This window comes from Benincasa hispida, chromosome 2 (genome assembly GCF_009727055.1).
Source record: "Benincasa hispida cultivar B227 chromosome 2, ASM972705v1, whole genome shotgun sequence".
In the NCBI taxonomy this organism is placed as follows: Eukaryota; Viridiplantae; Streptophyta; class Magnoliopsida; order Cucurbitales; family Cucurbitaceae; genus Benincasa; species Benincasa hispida.
In genome coordinates this window covers 49,264,546-49,283,982 of record NC_052350.1, presented here as the reverse complement: position 1 = coordinate 49,283,982, position 19,437 = coordinate 49,264,546, and the positions used below count along the sequence as shown (strand labels likewise).

Below are 19,437 nucleotides of genomic sequence, written 5' to 3'. Positions count from 1 at the left end.
GCATTGCTGATTGGTTAAGATGGACACAGAATATATTTGTGGTAAGGAGAGTTCAACTGTCAGACTCTAGTGGAGTGCCTGGCAGTTAACGGATGGTGGATCCTGTGACTAAAGAGTTTTGTCAGTTATTCATGTACCGTTGGAGCTTCGAGCTACAAGTCTATAAGGTCCCCTTGGTAGCTCAATGGATTCAGTTGAGGATCAATTCTTGGTGTTGATTTGAAATGTTCAAATTGACAAGAGGTAATTTAATTATATATGATATGATCGGTATGATATATGAGATATATCTAGTGGAGGATTAATGTAAATGAGATTTACATTAAGTACCATGAAATAGAAAAAGAGTTATGGTTTATATGTTTCATGAGATGAAATATTAAAACTATAGGTTATAAATATAGTATGATAAGTTGGTTGTCACTTATATTTATAATAATATTAATTATTGGATAATTAACTCTTTTTCTCTAATAACCAATTAAGTGGGAGGTTATTGGTGGTTTCATGGTAACCGTAAGGTAAAAGGAAAATTGTTTTCCTAATTTTAGTAATGTTAATTTTTTTGAATTTGAGATTTTCTCTCTCAGAAAATAATCTCATGAAAGTTGTAAGTAAATAGGATTTACTAAGTGACAACTTGGAGCGAGCTAAACGATTGTATAGTGTTTGTAAGCGACAGACACGCAGCTAAGCGATGAGCTAAACGATCGCTTAGATTTTGCTAAACGATTGGGTATCGACCTATACGATAGGTTCAGCCTTCTCCCACTTGCTCAATCGTTTACACGATTTTTGTTTCCTCAGTCTTCTGCCTCAAACCAAGTCCACACATAGCCCACCCTCTGGATTCTCACACCGAGAATACCAAGGTAGCCTTCTTGGGTGTCATACTTAACTCGACACCATCGAGGTTTTGTGGAGGTCGTTCGTGCTGTTGGGGTGTTTGTGACCGAGGCGATCGTTGAGTTCGAGTGTGCGGTGTTCGTGTAGTGTAGCAGTCGTGTTGGACGAGCATTCGAGGTTGCTGTATTCGAGCGTTCGTGATCAAAGAGCTTGGCGATGAGTCTACAAATGTATGTAGATTTTCTTCTTGATCATTTGTATTATCATGCTGTAATTTCTGTAATGAATGCATAACCATATGTTTCTGTTTATGACTGTAATTGTAAAGTTCATATATGATTGTAATTTGGAATGATCTTTCTGCTGCTCATGGAAATCCTCCTATTCGATTTCCTTCGATCTATTTTAAGGCTTAAACTATACATTCCCTTAACTCGAAATTAGTAAAGGGGTTTGGGGATTATTTACATATGGTGGATGCATGTTGAATAAATTTGTGATTAAATTTGTTCCTTGGTTTATTTTAGGAAAAACATGATCGTGGAAGCCTACAACCTCACTATTCTGTGCCCTTGACTGTGAGTGACTTTTCTTTCAAAATTGAAACTTCACGCCTTAAGGTCTGTTTTTGTAAAGTATGATGCCTTGGACTATGAATTTATAGAACTTTAAAATCATATGGAGTACTTTGAATAGTTAAAAGTGTTTTAGGCATGATTTAGAAATTTTTACTCTTGAAAATCTATTTTCAATGAATGGTTTAATGCATTGCGACTTTGTAAAGGTGATGGAAAAGTATAGGATTGGGATAGATTATGAAAAGTGGTTTCCAAACCACTGAATTGTGTACCTGTAATAATTTTTACCAACCTTTGGGCATGTCTATGCACATGCGTGACAATATTTATACATATGCTGAATGTACTGAGTTGGTGTACATCAACAAGTTGAGTGTATTAAGTTGGTCTGTACTAGCCAATGTTCAGTTATAGTTTTGGTAAGGATTTTAAATGCTCGTGAAGATAATGAAATGCTCTCTACAATGATGATTTCATTGAAATAAATTCATGTTTACAATTTAGTAAAATATATTACCTTCTATTTTATAAATTATTTTTTATAAACTATCACTCATTGTTACTCACTGGGCTCCCAGCTCATTCTTTTCTTTTCTTTGTTTCCCCCCTGCCCACCCCCAAATAGCGAGAAAGTTCCAGGTGCCTGCTGAAGATGAAGCATGCCACCTGTTAAACTCCTTTAAGTACTATGTACATAAGTTTTGAGTTTGTACATAGATAAAACTTTGAAAATATGTGTTTGATCAGGAGACAAGTCATAAAGTTAAACTATTATATGTAAATGGTTTTCTTAATTAATTTTATATTAGTAAATGTCCAATAGTTTAATAGGATTGGCATGTTAAAATCAGTCTTTAAACAAATTGTTAAGTTAGATATGGGCAGGTCGTGCAATAGAAAAGGAGTGGTATTTGTCATCTTCACATCTCTATCTATAATTGATAGGCTAATCTGGGGTGATGTGAGACACCCTCCATATGGGTATCCAGATTATCAGATCCTTCAAAATATATTTTGTGCACTTATATAACACTTTTGCGCACTCGACAAAGTTCACTTAGGGCTACCTTGCGTTGAGAAAAGTCTTTTTTTTTTTTTTAGTGAAAACATAGAAATTTATGGGGAGGGTAGTGTTTATAAACTTGATTTTTATAATTCAATTGGTCATACGAAGCCTAAAAATGTTATCAAACAAAGTCTTTTTAAGTTTTTAGTTTTGGATTTTGAAAATTGTAAATGTTTGTTCTTTCTTACCATCTCTAAGCAATAATTATTTTCATCCTTTTTTTTTAGAAAAAACATTTGAATTCTTAAAAAATTTTCAAAAATGAAAACAAGTTTTTAAATAATACTTTTTTTTTAGTGTTTTAAAAAACTTAGCTTGAATTTTGACAATATCGTTAAAAGATAGATAACAAAATAAACATATTCATAGAGTTACTATTTTATAAGTTTAATTTTTTAAAACAAAACAAGGATCAAATGATCATCAAATGAATCTAAGTAATTAAAATAAATTATTCTAAAAATTAATATTTTTTCTATAATTTATGACATCTTTAAACTCAATTAGTTTAATACTACGTGCATTACACGTGTAGTATAAAGTTTCTAAAGATAACTTATTTACCAAAGATAATAATACAACTTTATTTTATAGATAAGAAAGTTTTGTTTTCTAAATAAGTCATAAAACCATTTATACAAGTTTTGGAAGTTAGGTGACAAGAAACAATAATTATTTTATAGTAATTAGTATTAAGAAGAGAATGTATAAATTAAATAGGTATAAAAGAATATAGAAACTAAATTTTTTTGTGCTATTTCTTTTTTAGAATTTTGTGTTAATTACCAATTAGTAAAAAAAAATCTTTTTTTTTCCTATTTTGATTGGGATGATTTTGATTGTTTTCTTAATTTTAATTTTTAATTTAAATAAGATTATTATTATTAAAAAAAAAAATTTAGTGTACACTTAGTAAAAAGAATGTATTGGTTATTTTGATTTGAAGATTTAATTATCTTCTTAATTTTAAACTTTAATTTTAACTAAAATATTTTTTAACTATGTGATGACCCTCTCTTAATTCAATCTAAAAATCTTTTTTATTTGATTTGGATGATTTGATTATAAATATAGTTTTTTAGATTCCACGATGATCCATGATTTATCCTCTTAAATTCAAACTTTATTATAAACAATAATACAAATGATAATATTAAATTTTGTAACTACCTTCGTTTAGTTTAAAAAAAACTATTTTTATTTTGATTTGGATAATTGATTATAATTTAAATTTCAAACTTTATCTTAGAATCAAATGTTTGCAAAAAAAAAAGGGAAAAAAACATTAATCATAAAAATTTAAAATTCATATTTCACAAATGGGCAAAAAAACAAGATAAGAAGTGGTTTTGGTTTATTTTTTATTTTATTATTTTTTTTTGAATTAACATTTAAGATTGAGTTAAAATTAATTGAATATTGACAATTTAAGGATCTGAGAAAATGCTGACTTTATTGGAATATGACATGTCTTTGGGTTTATAGACAAAATTGTTATGCAATTGGGTATTCAAATTGCATAGTGAAAATATGTTACATTTTTCAATAAGGAAAAACAAAAAGTTGTCTAATTTTTAAGTTTCTTCGGTAGTCATGATTAAATGCTTAGTTATGAAATTTTTTCATTTGTTTAGAATATGTTTGGTGCTTAGAAATGGAAAACAATATATGTTATGTAATTGAGTGTTCAAATTTGAATTCAAAATTTGTGTTTAATATATGTTTATTTCGTAGGAATTTGTTATATTTTAAGAATGGGAAAAAAATTAAGCATTTTTTAGTGTTAAAAATTTTAGAAAATATGTGTGTAGTTGGAAATTTAAAATAAATAGAAAAAACAAATATATGACAAAATCAAATTTATTCGGAAAAATAACACCAGATACCCAAACTTAACTCAACTCAATTCAACTCTACAATACAAACACATAGACATTCCAACTCAACTCAACTCAACACCCAACACACTGACAATCTAACTCTATAGATAATCTAACTTTTTAGATAATAATTACTAGGGTTGTACATGGGTTTGGGTGGGTTAAGGGTATTTTTAGGATCAACCCGAAAATTCGAGTTGGGTGGATTGACAACCCAAATAACTCAAATAAAGTCTCCAACCCAAATAACCCAAACAAAGTCTCCAACCCATGGGTTGGGTTGGGTTTTCGGGTTATAACTTATTCTTTTTCTTTTTAATTAAAAATATGTAAATTTATATACAATACATGACTAATAACTAAAATCTTATAAAATTCAAATGCTAAATACCAAATATCTATGATATATATTGCAAACTTTCAACAAAGACAAATATCATAACCATTTTTAAAAAAATATTAAAAATTCACAAAGTAATCAATACAAAGTAATCAAACTTTAAACAAAGAGAAATATATATAATTAATATATACAAAACTAACCCAACTCAACCCTTATATTTTGGGTTGGGTAGTCTGGGTTGTTCGGGTTATCGGATTATTTGAATACCTTTAATAATTACTGACTCAACTCAACTCAACTCAACTTAACTTTGTGCACCAAATGTCTCTAAATTAATTGGTGTGCATATACAAGAATTAAAAAATGAAAAGAAAACTACAAAGCATAAAAACAATCAATCATGGTCTTTTCTATCACTGTGTCGACCACTAAATTTCTTAAAATTTGTTGAATCTCAAAAGCAAGTTCTTTCTCTTCACCCTCTTCGATACTTGAGGATCAATAGGTGAATTTGTGTGTATTGGAAAAAAAAAACTACAAAAGTATATAAAAAGATACATTAAATTACTCTATATATTTTCCAAAATAAAATGAAAGAAAAAAAAGTTGAAAAAGAGGACATACATTAAAGAGAGAGAGAGGTGATATTTCTTCTAGACCTGAAAGAGATACTAGAACAATTAAACTCTTTTCAAATAAAAGAAAAAGAAACATTGCAAAAGATGTTATTATTAATAAATGAAAAAAGTACGAAGTAAAAAACTTGCATTAGCAGGTTAACAAAATTATANATATAAAAGATACATTATAAAAAATGGGTGGTTGAATTTAGCTAGAAAATATAGTTCTCAAATAATAAAATATAATTTGAAATTAAAATCCATGTAAATGTTATATTTTCTTTTATATCCAAGTGAATGATAACATTTTTATTTTTTAATGATAAATTTTGCATCTTAAATCAAATATTAGAAATAACAAAAATTTAAACGATTAAGATCTATGTGAATGATAAATATTTTTTTTTATCCACGTGAATGATATAATTTCTGTTGTTAAATAATAAAATTTAGGTCTTAAATCAAATATTCGAATCAAATATTAGAAATAATTAAATTATTAACCAATAAAATTCACAGGAATTATAAAATATTAAAATAAAATATTAGATATAACCAAATTTTAAACCAATTAAACTTACATGAATTATAAAATATTTAATATAGATTTTTTAATGATTTAAATGTAAAATTAGGTCATATAACCTTGTAACTATCAATTAAGGGGTAAAAGGGAAAATCAAATGTTTCTTTCCCTTTTTAGATAGTAAAGATTAAAATATTATTTGTACTAAAAATTTAGGTGTCAAGTTCAACTCTAACTAATGCATCCGGCGACCTAGTAAAAGATAACTAAACTTTTAGGTTGAAAAACTATTTAATTTTGTCCTTGTAATTTGTGTCTCATTCAATTATGATCTTCTACCTACAATTTAGGATGAATTTGATTTACATTTTCATTAAAGTATTTGACAACCACTCAAAATAGATTTTAAAAAATTTTCAAAGTATATTTTAAACCATTTTTATTAAAAGAGATTCAATAAAAATTATTTTTTTTTGAAAAACAATTTTTTTCTCTAATCAATCCAAACAAACCCTTAATCTCAATAGTATTTACTCTCCATAATTTTATAAATTACTTTTTTATTGTTTTCTCCAACACAATGTCTCATATTAATGTTCCATTCTATACATTTTGAAAATATATTTTCATTAAAAAAAATTCTTCCATAAAAGTTAATATTATGCTTCAATCAACTCTGGAAACATTTACTTCAAACTAAAAAAAATAAGTATTAATTGTGGGTCAAAGAATTAATGGTGTGTTTTAGAAACATTCAACTAAAAATGAAGTATTGATTAATGATTTTTAGCCATCTAACTATATATGATTTGTAGAAATATACATAAAAGGACAAAAATACATAATTTAGAAATAAAAATACAATGTTTTAGAAATCAAAATTAACTATCCATCCAATGGCATGCAAACTAGGTTTAGTAGAAATCTTATATTTGTTCTTCATAAAAGTTGTCCACCTAAAATAAGCGATCGGAACAGGTCAAAGTCAAGTCAACTCTATTTTCAGACAAAAAAATACTATAATTTTCTTTTGTCTATTTCTTTTCAAAGATATTTTAAGATTGGTATTAAGGAACGTCAATAGAGAAACAAATGTGGGATCTGTTAGAGATATTGTTAATGGTCAACAACCAGCGAAATTGTTGTTATAAATTCAACTATTATCTATCATACATACCACGAAACGATATGTATCCATTTTTTTTTTTTCAGTTTTCCCTACAACCAGACATGCCTTCATAATCTATTATATAACTCTATTCTTTTGGTAATGGCTCCCATTTGAAATTGGATTTTAAATCAATCACATTAGAAAAAATGGCAAAGCTTTCCCACATAATTGTCATCTTCATGGTTTTCGTGTCATCAATCGTCGGAGCATACGATGTTCTTCTCGGTGCTTACTATAGACTTGCTGGTAACAACCTGCCACCACCATGGGAGGTGGTGCAACTCTGTAAAAAATACAACATTCGTCGCGTTCGATTGTATGAACCCAACCTCACCGTTCTTGAATCATTTCGTGGCATGGGAATCGACGTCTCTTTCGGTGTGCCCAACAACTTGATTGAAAACATGGCCACCAATCACACCGCGGTGGAGGAGTGGTTTATCAACTATGTCGCACCATTCATTGGCGATTTTACCATCAACTACATCGTTGTTGGTGACAAGGTCATCCCTGGACTCGATGGCAGGATATTGCAAGTCATGCAATCCCTTCAAGGTCTCCTTAATGCTCGTAACCTCGGACAAGTGAAACTCACCACATTGGTTTCCATAACTGCATTGTCCGCTCAAAGCCCTCCATCTAGTGGCGCATTTGACCCAACCATTGCTGCAAACATGAGAGGAATCCTCCACTTCTTATGGGAACAGGGGTCACCGTTGATGGTTAGCTTATATCCGCATAAAACATATTTTTACAGTGGCAATATGAGTTTGGGTTATGCGACATTCGCTGAAGAAAACTTTTCGATTCGTGATGGGGACTTAAGTTATAACAACTTGTTTGATGAAATGATGGATGCATTTTATGCGGCGATCGATAAGGAAGATGTTGGAGATGTGGCCATTGCGGTGGGGGAAACTGGGTGGCCGACTTGTGGGCATCTTAACATTACAACAACATCGATTGCAGCTACATATAATCGAAATTTTAAAAATCATATTACCTCTGGCAAGGGGACACCAATGAAGTCTAATATTTATATTCAAGGATTCATCAAGAGTATATTCAACGAGAATGAAGAGCCTGAAGGGGAGTCGAAGTGTTATGGCATGTTCCATGTTGATTCCACACCTATTTACTCGCCTGTGTTTTAATTGGATTGTTAGAGAAAATGTCACATCAACAATCAAGGAAGAGTCAAGAAGACACATCAGCTGAAGGTTGTCATATCACTCTGGAGAGTCATGAAGAATTATTCTTTTTAATGCTCCAAATTTCTGTTAGGATTGGTGATAACAAACAAATATTATTTCTTCATTTATTGAACCATGTGTCCTCATTTTATTAATTGTTTAATATATATATTTTTAAATCTTTGAATCTCCAAAATAGGAAACAGTGTATAAATCGGGCATGTTGCCACTTTTCAATGAATATGAAGAATACGAATAGGCAAAGTTAAAATCTCTTTGTCTATCGCTTAGTAATTTTTCTTCATCGTGTACAACGATTAGCTAAACGATTAAATAAATCATTCATCGTTTAGCGCCTAGAGTCCATCGTGTACAATGAAAGGGTAGACGATAGCCTTCATCGTGTAGTGCTAGCATCCTATCGTTTAGTACGACAAAGGTAAACGATATCACTATCGCTTAGTCTCCGAGGCTCCATCGCTTAGTACAACAAGGTAGATGATAAGGTAAGTGATATCACTATTGCTTAGTCTTCGAGGCTCCATCGCTTAGTACGACAAGTAGACGATAAGGTAAGCGATATCACTATTCCTTAGTCTCCGAGGCTCCATCACATTGTATTACATCGTTTAACCACACGACTCGATCGTACACAACGAAGAGGTAAACGATACCGTTTCCATCTCTTTATATTTTCTAACTTGGTATCAGAGCTACCATGGAAAACGCCATCGTCACAGGACTCAAACCACCGAATCGATGAAGTTCAGCACACCTCCTCTTAACATATTCTATTTATCAATAAAAGTTTTATTGAGTATTTTATTCAATAAAAGTTTTATTGAGTATTATTGATATTACATTTTGTTATAAAAATCCAATACACGAATCTATGACTATAATATGAATACTTTAACTTTATGTGGTGACATAAAAGAGGATCAAGTTTTAGTATATAGCCAAAATGGTCTATAAATATATGGATGAGATTGGGTATATCATCCTGGTGACACTATTGGATACGGCTCATTTTGTATATCGATACAAATGATATGATCCCAAAATCATTCATATAGAGACATGTGAGTGGGGGCATCATATGCAATGAGTTTGCATAAGACCGGACCTCAAAATAGTCACTTTTCTTTATAACGATCGTTTACTATTAAAACTTACTATTTCAAATTCGTTGACCTAGGGTAACTCGATATTAATCTTGAGGTAACTATGAACTTCTGTTTATTCAAGATTATCCTTTGATCTACAGAGGTGAAAGTAGTCCAACAACGCTGCTTAATAAACCTCCCATTCTGAGGATAAGACCGGATAGATAGTTGGAGACAGTTGTGCAAGATGAAATTCACTCCTACCCGACTTAGGGTTAGCAGATAGGTTGTTCTCTTAAGCGCTGATTCTTGGTCTTGAACAACGGGCCCCCTTCTTCTCATGATCGAGAGAGTTATGGTTTACTAGTTGGACTGTGAACCAAACTGTTCAATAGTGGATCAGTGGGAGCTTAAGGAGCAAGATGTATTTACAGGGGTAAAACAGTTATTTTGGCCTAGCTGTAAATATGAACAACATGCGAAGGATTGACGTACTGATTATGGTTAAAGTAGACAGAAATATATCTATAGTGAGGAGAGTGCAACTATCGAGCTATAGTGGTATGTCTTGATAGTTAATAAATATTGATCAATTTGGTTTAAAGAGTTTAGCTAATTAATCTCAATTCATTGGAGCTCGTGTTCTGTAAGTCCATAAGTCCCTCTACTAGCTCGTAAATTATATCTTGGATTAGTGAATTGAGCCAATTTGAAATGTTCAAATTCGAAATTAGAGTTTTGAATTTGAATTGTTCAAATTTAATTAGGGTTTCAATTAATTATATATGATACAATTAAGATGTTTAATTTTGGTTGAAATTAAACGAAATTGGAGAGTTAAAAAAATATTTAAATAATGATTTAAATATTTTGATGAGATGAAATAATATTTAATATTTGATATTAAATTAAATTAATTAAATTATTTTAATTAATTATTCAATCTACTTCAATTTTGGAAGTAGTATTCAAAATTGGAAATTTTGTTAATTGTAATTTTGAAGTTTTTGAAAGTCAAAATATAATAATTTGAAAATTGATTTTTGGAAAATCAAATTTAATTAAGTTTATTTATCAAGTTTATTTTTTTTTTAAAAAAAAAAATGGATAAAAAGGGATTAGAAAGTGGGTAAATCCAAAATTGGATTTTCCCACTCACTAATCCACCTCATGTCTGGAAATTGAAGTGGCACCCTTCATGCAATCTGAACTGCGTAAGTTTGGGTTATAAATCGAAGTACTTGACTTCAATTTGACTCTCATGCATGCTGAAACAATTATAGAAATTCTGTGTTTTTTCTGCTCTCAAAACCATCTCATTCCTTAACCCAAATCACCTTAATTTAGTGTTTCCACCACACATTCCATGCCTGAGGATAATAGAGAAGCTCCTCTTGGTGGTTTAGTGAAAGATTGAAGGTCAAATTCGTGGATATCAGTTGGAATTTAATTTGAAGGGCTTACATCAAAGGTAATGAGTTCTTGAAACCCTCTTTTAAAAACTATTTTGATGCATGTTTTTAAACTCAAATTAAGTGTAATTAAAGTGCTTATTGATTTTGATTTCTTCCGTTGCATGTTAGTTTACTTTATCAATTGATATCAGAGCATGATTTAAGCACTTAATTATCGTTAATTTGAGTTTGGTGGGTGAATTTCTAAGATTGCATGTTTCTATGACTGATATAATTGAAATTCAACTTTGGCATTAGATTTCTCTTTAATTATGAAGTTTAATTTGTAATTGGCTCTTGATTGATGAGCTTATATGTGTGCTCTAGAGTCTGTAGTTTTATTAGAGTCAATAGAGTCCAAATTAGTCTATAATTGAAAATTGAAGCAGGCAAGCTCCGTAGTAGAAAACTAAAGATCAGCTTCTTTCCAAGCAGCATTGCAACGCTGCTCTTGTTCAAGCCCGTGGTGTTGCAACATTGCTCATCCCAGCCCAAAAATGCGGTTCACGCGTTTTAAATTGGTTTGACCAGTTTTGAGGATCTCCAGTTCGATTTAGTCACCCTGGGTCCAATTCAGCCCGATTTAGACCAGTTCAAACATTTCTAGAGCATTCGGGCGGTTCAAGTTCGGTTCGGGTCAGGTCGAGCGGTCCAGATCTCTTTTGAAGTTGTTTTTGGTTTTCTTTTGTAATTTTTTTAGTTGTTTTGCTTGCTTAGGATGCCAAAGTTGAACCATATTTGTGTTAATATTTTGTGCATATGATGTATGTTATATTTAAATTAAACATGTTTCTGCATATAGCATGCCATTTAGATTCAAAATCCTACTAAAGCATGTTGCATGCATAATATTATGTTATAAGTTAGTTATAATATTTAGTATGCATGTTTAGGTTTTCTAAAAATTTATATAAGTGTTATGTTAATTTTGAATGCCTTTGATGTGCGTTATGGATAAATAGCATGTCTATTATTTTATAAGTTGTTATAAATTTGGATTAGACATTAAAATCCATAACAAATATAAACAACATGATCACTTAGGTTAACAATTTTTTTTTAATAGTTAAAATTGAAGGAAATCGAACACAAGATTTCCATGAGCAACGGAAATAAGATCATTCCAAATTACAATCATGAATGAACATTACAAATTACAGTCGAATATAAAACATGCGGTTATGCAATTGATACAGAAATTACAGCATGAAAACTCAAATGAACAAAGAGAAAACTCTACGAACATTTGAAGATGCGTCTCCCCGCTCCTTTGTACACAACCGCTCGAACAACAACAATCTCGAACGCTCGAACTACACGACCGCAACACAGCACAAACCTTTCGCGCTCTAACTCAGCGATCGCCTCGATCATGAACTCCTCAGCAACACGAACATTATGTGTCCATCTTAACCAATCAGCAGTGCGACAACCCTTCACAGATAGCTCGTAAGTACAGTTGGGCCAATAACCGTTATGCCCCTGTAGTTACATCTGATTCCTTAGGTACCACTAATCCTTCTAATGAACATAATTCATAGTTCTACTATGACTGAGTCTTCTCTTCCAAAGTGAAGCTGTGGCCACTATGTTCAAGCCCCGGAATCAGCCCTTAAGGGAGCAATCACTATACTTATCCCTACTTTGGGAAATGAGTGAATTCCATCTTGTGGATTGAGTTTCCAGCTCCCAGAGCAGACAAGTTCCCAAAAAGGTAGGCATGTTGAGTTGGCAATCTGGCCACTCTCACCCATGCTAATCAAAGAACCACCCTCAAAGGCAAGAGTTCCCAAAACACTCAGGATTGAGGTCGTGTCACCTATGGTCGTTTAGGTGAGATGCAAGTCTCTAGTATCAACGACGTTATATACAGGTCTAGTCATCTCGTGGTCCAAGTCTTATATAAACTCTTTGTATAGGACACCCCCACTCGCACGTCTCCACATGAATAGTCAGGCTCTACCATCTGTAGTAGTTTACAATACTTGCAAACCTCTACATGGTTAGCTGTATCCGTAGTGTCACCAGGATCAGGTATCCCACCTTAATCCTTATACTATAGACCTATTTAGGTTATCACTTAAGGCATGATCCACTTGTATATCATATATACATGCTTAAGTTCATATAAGATAACCAAGGAGCTTTGTTTGTTGGATATGAATAAATGTCAGAATTAAATAACACTTATTTTATTCATTAAACAATATGTATCTTTACAAAACAACGAGTCTTCAGGAGAATTAGGACACCAATCCCAACAAAAATAGGTCGTTATCTTATAAAATTCAATTACAAACTCAATCAGTTCATAATCCTATCTAAGGCAAGAGGTATTTAAGTTGACGGTTTACTTAACACCTACTACCTAGGGATTATGATCGAAATGTTGAGGATTATTAACTGGTTTTATGAGCTTGCAATGTGAGGTTTAAAATTGGTTCAGCACCTTGACATCGTATGTTAAAATCAAAATCAAAATATTATACTTGGATTTATCACATAAACCTAGGTTGCTCAAATTAAACGGGATATACCTAAGTAAAAGAATACCCAAATATTTAGAACACTTTAGTGGGAGATTAACAATATATACGATATATCATTTTTAGCTCTCATGTCCCCAAAAAGTTCACACCGTGAGATCCACGGTCGACTTCCTGTCGCTTTTATCGTGACTACTTTATTCGGAAAGTGTTTGTATGGGTTAATAACAAGGTTAATGAGGGAAGTCGTTCATAGTAAGTGGGTGAAGGAAATTTCTCAACATATCTTATGGTCTTCTCCATTAGTTTGAACCATGAGATTCCTATGTTTTTCCTGTTGTCGTTTTTAGGCGGTACTAGCTAGTCGTTAACCGCGACGATCCGTTTGGAGGGTTGTAACATAGGATTTAGAACAACCCAAGCTTCATAAATGAATAGAATTTTATAGTTCCGTCTTGAACATTGTCTTCCAATTCGGGGGCATGTTCATACCTTTCTATAAAATCTGAAAATGGCATGTCACACTTATAAGAGTTACTAAATGTTAGTTCTTAACCGAAAACGGTAACCAAACAACTATAGGCAGAAGAGTTATTCTAGATATAGTATTTGGTCAAGATTGTCTTGCTTCAATGAAGGAATATATGATTGCCCCTCAGTAGTATCTATTTTAACTCACTAAAGTATCGTTGTAAATAAATAATGAAATATGGGTACTTTATTACTTTTGCTAAAATTGGATTTAAATGCATAAGTTTAATACAATTTGTTCATCTTTCAGCAATGTCGAACTCGATTATACAACTTATTGCTTCTGATAAATACAATGGAGAAGGATACTCTAATTGGAAATCGAATATAAACATAATACTAGTGGTTGACGACTTGAGGTTTTTTTAATAGAGGAATGTCCTCCTTTTCCCAGTTCAAACACTAACCCAAATGTTTGGGAAACCTATGATAGATGGGTTCGAGCAAATGAAAAGGCAAGAGCCTATATCTTGGCGAGCATATCTGATATGCTCGATAAAAAACATGAAGCCATGCCCACTGCTCGTGAGATCATGGCATCGTTGTAAGAGATGTTCGGGAAACCGTCATCTTTGGTACAACATGAAGCTATAAAATATGTTTATATCTCACGCATGAAAGATGGGACCAATGTTAAGGAGCATTTCCTGGAAATGATCGTCCACTTTAACATTGCGAAAGCTCACGGTGCTATCATAGATGAGACGAGTCAAGTTAGCATGATCTTGGAGTCTCTTCCGAAGAGCTTTTTGACCTTCCAAACTAATGCAGTAATGAATGAGATTGATTACAACCTGACTACTCTAATAAATGAACTCTAGACTTACCAATCGATGATTAAATTGAAAGAAAGTGAAGCAAGCGTTGTTTTATGGAAACAAAATCTGAATGGATCTTCTTTGGGAACGAAACCTTCAAACAAAAAGAAGTCCACCCCTTCCTCTTCTAAGGATAAAAGTATCCAACTGAAGAAAATGGGAAAATAGAAGAAGAAACCCGCTGCAAAGAAAAACAAAGCTCCCAAAAGAAAACGTGTTCATTACTGAGAAGAAGGGCATTGGAAACACAATTGCCCGAAATATCTGGCTGAAAAGAGAGCAGAAATAGCAAATCAAGGTAAATCAGATTTACTTGTAATTGAAAAATGCTTAGTGGAAAATTATTACTTAACCTGGATATTAGATTTAGATACCGCTAACCATGTTTGCACTATTCTACAAGAAACTAGTTTGGACTCAACTTTCAGAAAATGAAATGACTTTCTAGGTGGGAACAAGAGAAGTCATTTCAGCTGAAGTAGTGGGAGACATCCAGTTACTTTAGAGACTCTTTCATTTTGTTAAAAAATGTATATTATATACCCAAAATGAAAAGAAACTTGATCTCCTTACCTTGTCTACTAGAAAATATACATAAAGTATATTTTGAATTCAATGAAGTGTTCGTTTTTCAAGAGGTGTTCATATTTTTTCTGCTAGACTTGAAAATAACTTGTATGTATTAAAACCAACTTGAGAAAAAGTCATTTTAAATATAGAGATGTTTAAAACGCAAAAACTCCAAATAAAAGACAAAAAATTCTCCTAATGCCTATCTTGGTCACATAAATCATAATGGGATTGAGAGATTGGTAAAAAACGGTCATATCAATAAGTTAGAAGACAGTTAGTTCTTTACCGCTATGTGAATCATGTCTTGAAGGAAAAATAACTAAAATATTTTTTTTACTAGAAAAGGTCTTCGTGCCAAAGAACCCCTAGAACTTATACATTCAGACCTTTATGGTTCGATGAATGTCAAAGCTCGAGGTGGATAAGAATATTTTGTCAATTTTGTTGATGTCTATTCAAGATATGGCTATATTTACTTAATGAGTCACAAGTCTGAAACTCTCGAAAAGTTTAGAGAATTTAAAACGGAAGTTGAAATCTTATTAGGTAAAAGAATTTAAACACTTCGATCAGATCGAGGTGGTGAGTATATGGATTTACAATTCCAGAACTATTTAGTAGATCATGAAATTCAGTCCCAACTCACAGCACCTGGAACACCACAGCAAAATGGTATTGCAGAAAGGAGAAATCGAACTTTGTTAGACATGGTTCATTCGATGATGAGTTATGCTCAATTACCTTAATCCTTTTGGGGATATGCAGTACAAATTGTTGTATATATTCTGAACATGGTTCCCTCAAAATATGTTTCAGAAACATCGTATGAGTTATGGAGAGGACTTAAAAATAGTCTACATCACTTCAAAATCTGGGGATGCCCGACACACATGTTGGTACAAAATCCTACGAAATTGGAATGACGTTCAAAATTATGCCTATTTGTAGGATACCCTAAGGAAACAAAAGGTGGATTATTTTATGATGCCGAAGAAGATAAAGTATTTGTATCGACAAATGCTACATTCTTGGATGAAGATCATATTAGGAATAATCAACCTCATAGTAAACTAGTATTGAATGAAATGACTAGAGATACTACAGAATAATCAACAAAAGTTGATAAAACTGGTCCATCAACAACAGTTGTTACCCCATCACATTCTTCTCAAGAGTTGAGAATGCCTCAACATAGTGGGAGAGTTGTTCATCAGCCCGACCGCTACATGGGTTTAACAGAAACTCAGGACATCATACTTGATAATGGCTTAGAAGATCCATTCATCTTTAAACAAGCAATGGAAGATGGTGATAGGGAATAGTGGATAAAAGCAATGGACATAAAAATGGAATCAATGTACTTCAATTATGTCTGGGAACTTGTAGATCAACCACATGGAGTTAAACCAATAGGTTGTAAATGGATCTACAAAAGAAAGCGAGACCAAAATGACAAGGTGCAAACCTATAAAGAGACAGGCTCATGGCAAAATGTTTTACTCAAAGGGAGGGGGTTGATTATGAAGGAACCTTCTCTCCTGTTTCCATGATAAAATCAATAAGGATACTTTTATCCACTACCGCATATTATGACTATGAAATATGGTGAATCGATGTCAAGACAGCTTTCTTGAATGGCCAACTTGATGAAAATATTTTCATGTCTCAACCAGAAGGGTTCGTTGAACAAGGTCAAGAACAAAAAGTTTGTAAGCTTAAAAGATCCATTTATGGGTTAAAAAAAACTTCTAGATCCTAGAATATAAGATTTGACAATGTGATCAAGTCTTATGGCTTTAAACAGAATGTTGACGAATCTTGTGTATAAAAGAAAATAGTCGATAAAACTATAGCTTTCCTAGTCTTTTATGTTGATGATATTCTGCTCATTGGGAATGAAACAAGTTTCCTTGTTGACGTAAAAAGATGGCTAGCATCACAATTCCAAATGAAAGATTTGGGAGATGCTCAATACGTTCTTGGGATCCAAATTTTTCGGAATCGCAAGAACAGAACCCTAGCACTATCTCAAGCATCTTATATTGATAAGATGTTGTCAAGATATAATATGCAAAATTGAAAAAAGGGTATGTTACCTTTTAGAATGGAATTCATTTGTCAAAGGAGCAATGTCCTAAGACGCCTCTAGAAGTTGAGGAAATGAAAAGAATTCCATATTGTTGGATTATATCAGTAAGCAGCGAAAGCAACAAGGATCAATAAGCACTCTAATTCATTAATTTTGGCAATAACTAAAGCATGTTTACACAGTAACAAGTGAGTTTCAAGTCATACCTTTGTAGAACTTCAAATCTTGGTTCTCAGTTGCAAACTTCCCCAAATCTTGTTGTAGACCACCTGAAGATTTTCCCCACTATTCTATTGAGCTTTGGATTGAGTTGTGAGACTCAAAATAAATGAAGGGAACTTGGAGAAGAACTCATAGTAGCAACCCACTTGAAGAACACCTTCTTCTACATGAATTTTTCAACAAAAATTCTATAGATTGCATGCCTCAATTCCACTCCAATCTTCTCAATATATTGCAGATTATCATGCAATGAAGATGGCTGCATGAGATGCAGCTCATGCTTCGAGTTATTGAAGCCAAATGAAGTGGGTTTTGTGGGAGCTACTTTGAAGGTGTAATGGAAAACACCACTTTTCCATTTTGTGTTGATTTTCCAACTTTTCAATTTTTCTAAATTGATTTAAAAAATCAATTTGATTTCAAAAATAAAAATATTATTAATTTTACAAAATTAATTTCATAAATTAAAATTTCTAATAAAATTAATAAATAATTATTTAAACAATTTAAATAATTCTAATTAATTTAATATCAAATATTAAATTAATTTTACATAAATCCACCTTCATATATTTAAATCATATTAATTCTTCAATTTCGTTTAATTCTTAAAATAAAACATGTAATTATTTCTCATATAATTACTAATTCCTTTAATTCTAATTTGAACGTTTCAAATTAACTTATCACGCTACTTTAAAGCTAATCCATTTACGAGCTAGTTGGGGGACCTCGCGGACCTACAAATCATGGGCTCCAACGATCTGAGATTAATTGGTTAATTTCATTACACCGAATTAACCCTCATTTGTTAATTAATGGGCCACTCCATTAAAGCCCATAGTTGAACTTCCCTCACTGTAGATATATTATGTCCACTCGATATAACCATGATTAGTAAGTTAACCCTTCACAGGTTATTGTAATAACGGTTGGGTCAAATGTCTGTTTTACCCTCAAGATTATCTTTTGTCCCTTAAGCCCCACTAATCTTCTAATGAACAATTTATTTGTGATCCAATCAACAAACCGATTCCCTCTCGAGCCAGTGAGAGGGTGAGGCCCCTTATTCAAGACCTCGAGTTAGCACTTAAGGGAACAACCTTTCTACTATCCCTAAAAGCGGGTAGGAGCAGATTCTATCTTGCACCTTATGTCTCCAGTTATCTATTCGGTCTTACCCCTAAAATGGGAGTTTATTGAGCCGGTGCGGTTGAGCCAATCCTTACCTATGCAAATCTAAGGATAATCCCAAATAAACAAGAGTTCATAGTTAACTCAGGATTAAGGTCAAGTTATCTAGGTCATTGCTTTGAAATAGTCAGTCTTAAACAGTAATCAACGTTATAAAATAAGAGTGATTGATTTCTTGGCCCGATCTTGTACAAACCCATTTGCACAGGACGCCCCCACTCCTCATGTCATAACATGTATTAATTAGGATCACTTCATTTGTAGCACTTTACAACTCTTTGTAACAACTACAGAGTAGGCCGCATCCAATAGTGTTACCAGAGTAAGGCACCCAACCTTATTCATATACTATAGATCATTTTGACTATTTACTCAAACCTGATCCACTTTTATGTCTCCACATAAAGGTCAAGTACTCATGTAATAGTCAAGGGTCTTTTAGGTTTATTGGATTTCTAATAAGCAATACATATATTCAATAACAACTTATTGAATTTTAAGAATAAGTTTTATTGTTTACAAACCATAAGTTTTAGGACATAAAACCCAACACATATGCATCGGCAGTTGGAAGTATGATATACGATATGTTGTGTACATGTTCTGACATATGCTTTGTAGTTGGAATTGTCAGTAGGTTCCAATCCAATCCTTAATACAGTCATTGAACTGCTGTCAAGAACATCCTCAAGTATCTCCAGAGAATGAAGGACTATATGCTCATGTATAGGTCTAAGGATT

General features: G+C 32.3%; 1 protein-coding gene across 1 annotated transcript; it reads left to right on the top strand.

Annotated features, from left to right (window-relative positions):
- Positions 1-7,096: 7,096 nt before the first annotated feature.
- On the top strand, positions 7,097-8,293 carry LOC120072303 (probable glucan endo-1,3-beta-glucosidase BG5). The gene has a single exon (XM_039024757.1). It carries the CDS (start codon positions 7,177-7,179, stop codon positions 8,182-8,184), a length of 1,008 nt encoding a protein of 335 aa, XP_038880685.1. The 5' UTR covers positions 7,097-7,176; the 3' UTR covers positions 8,185-8,293.
- Positions 8,294-19,437: the final 11,144 nt, after the last annotated feature.

What these genes read in the sequence shown, in the direction of transcription:
- LOC120072303 (XM_039024757.1), top strand. Translation starts at nt 7,177, where the DNA reads ATGGCAAAGCTTTCCCACATAATTGTCATCTTCATGGTTTTCGTGTCA.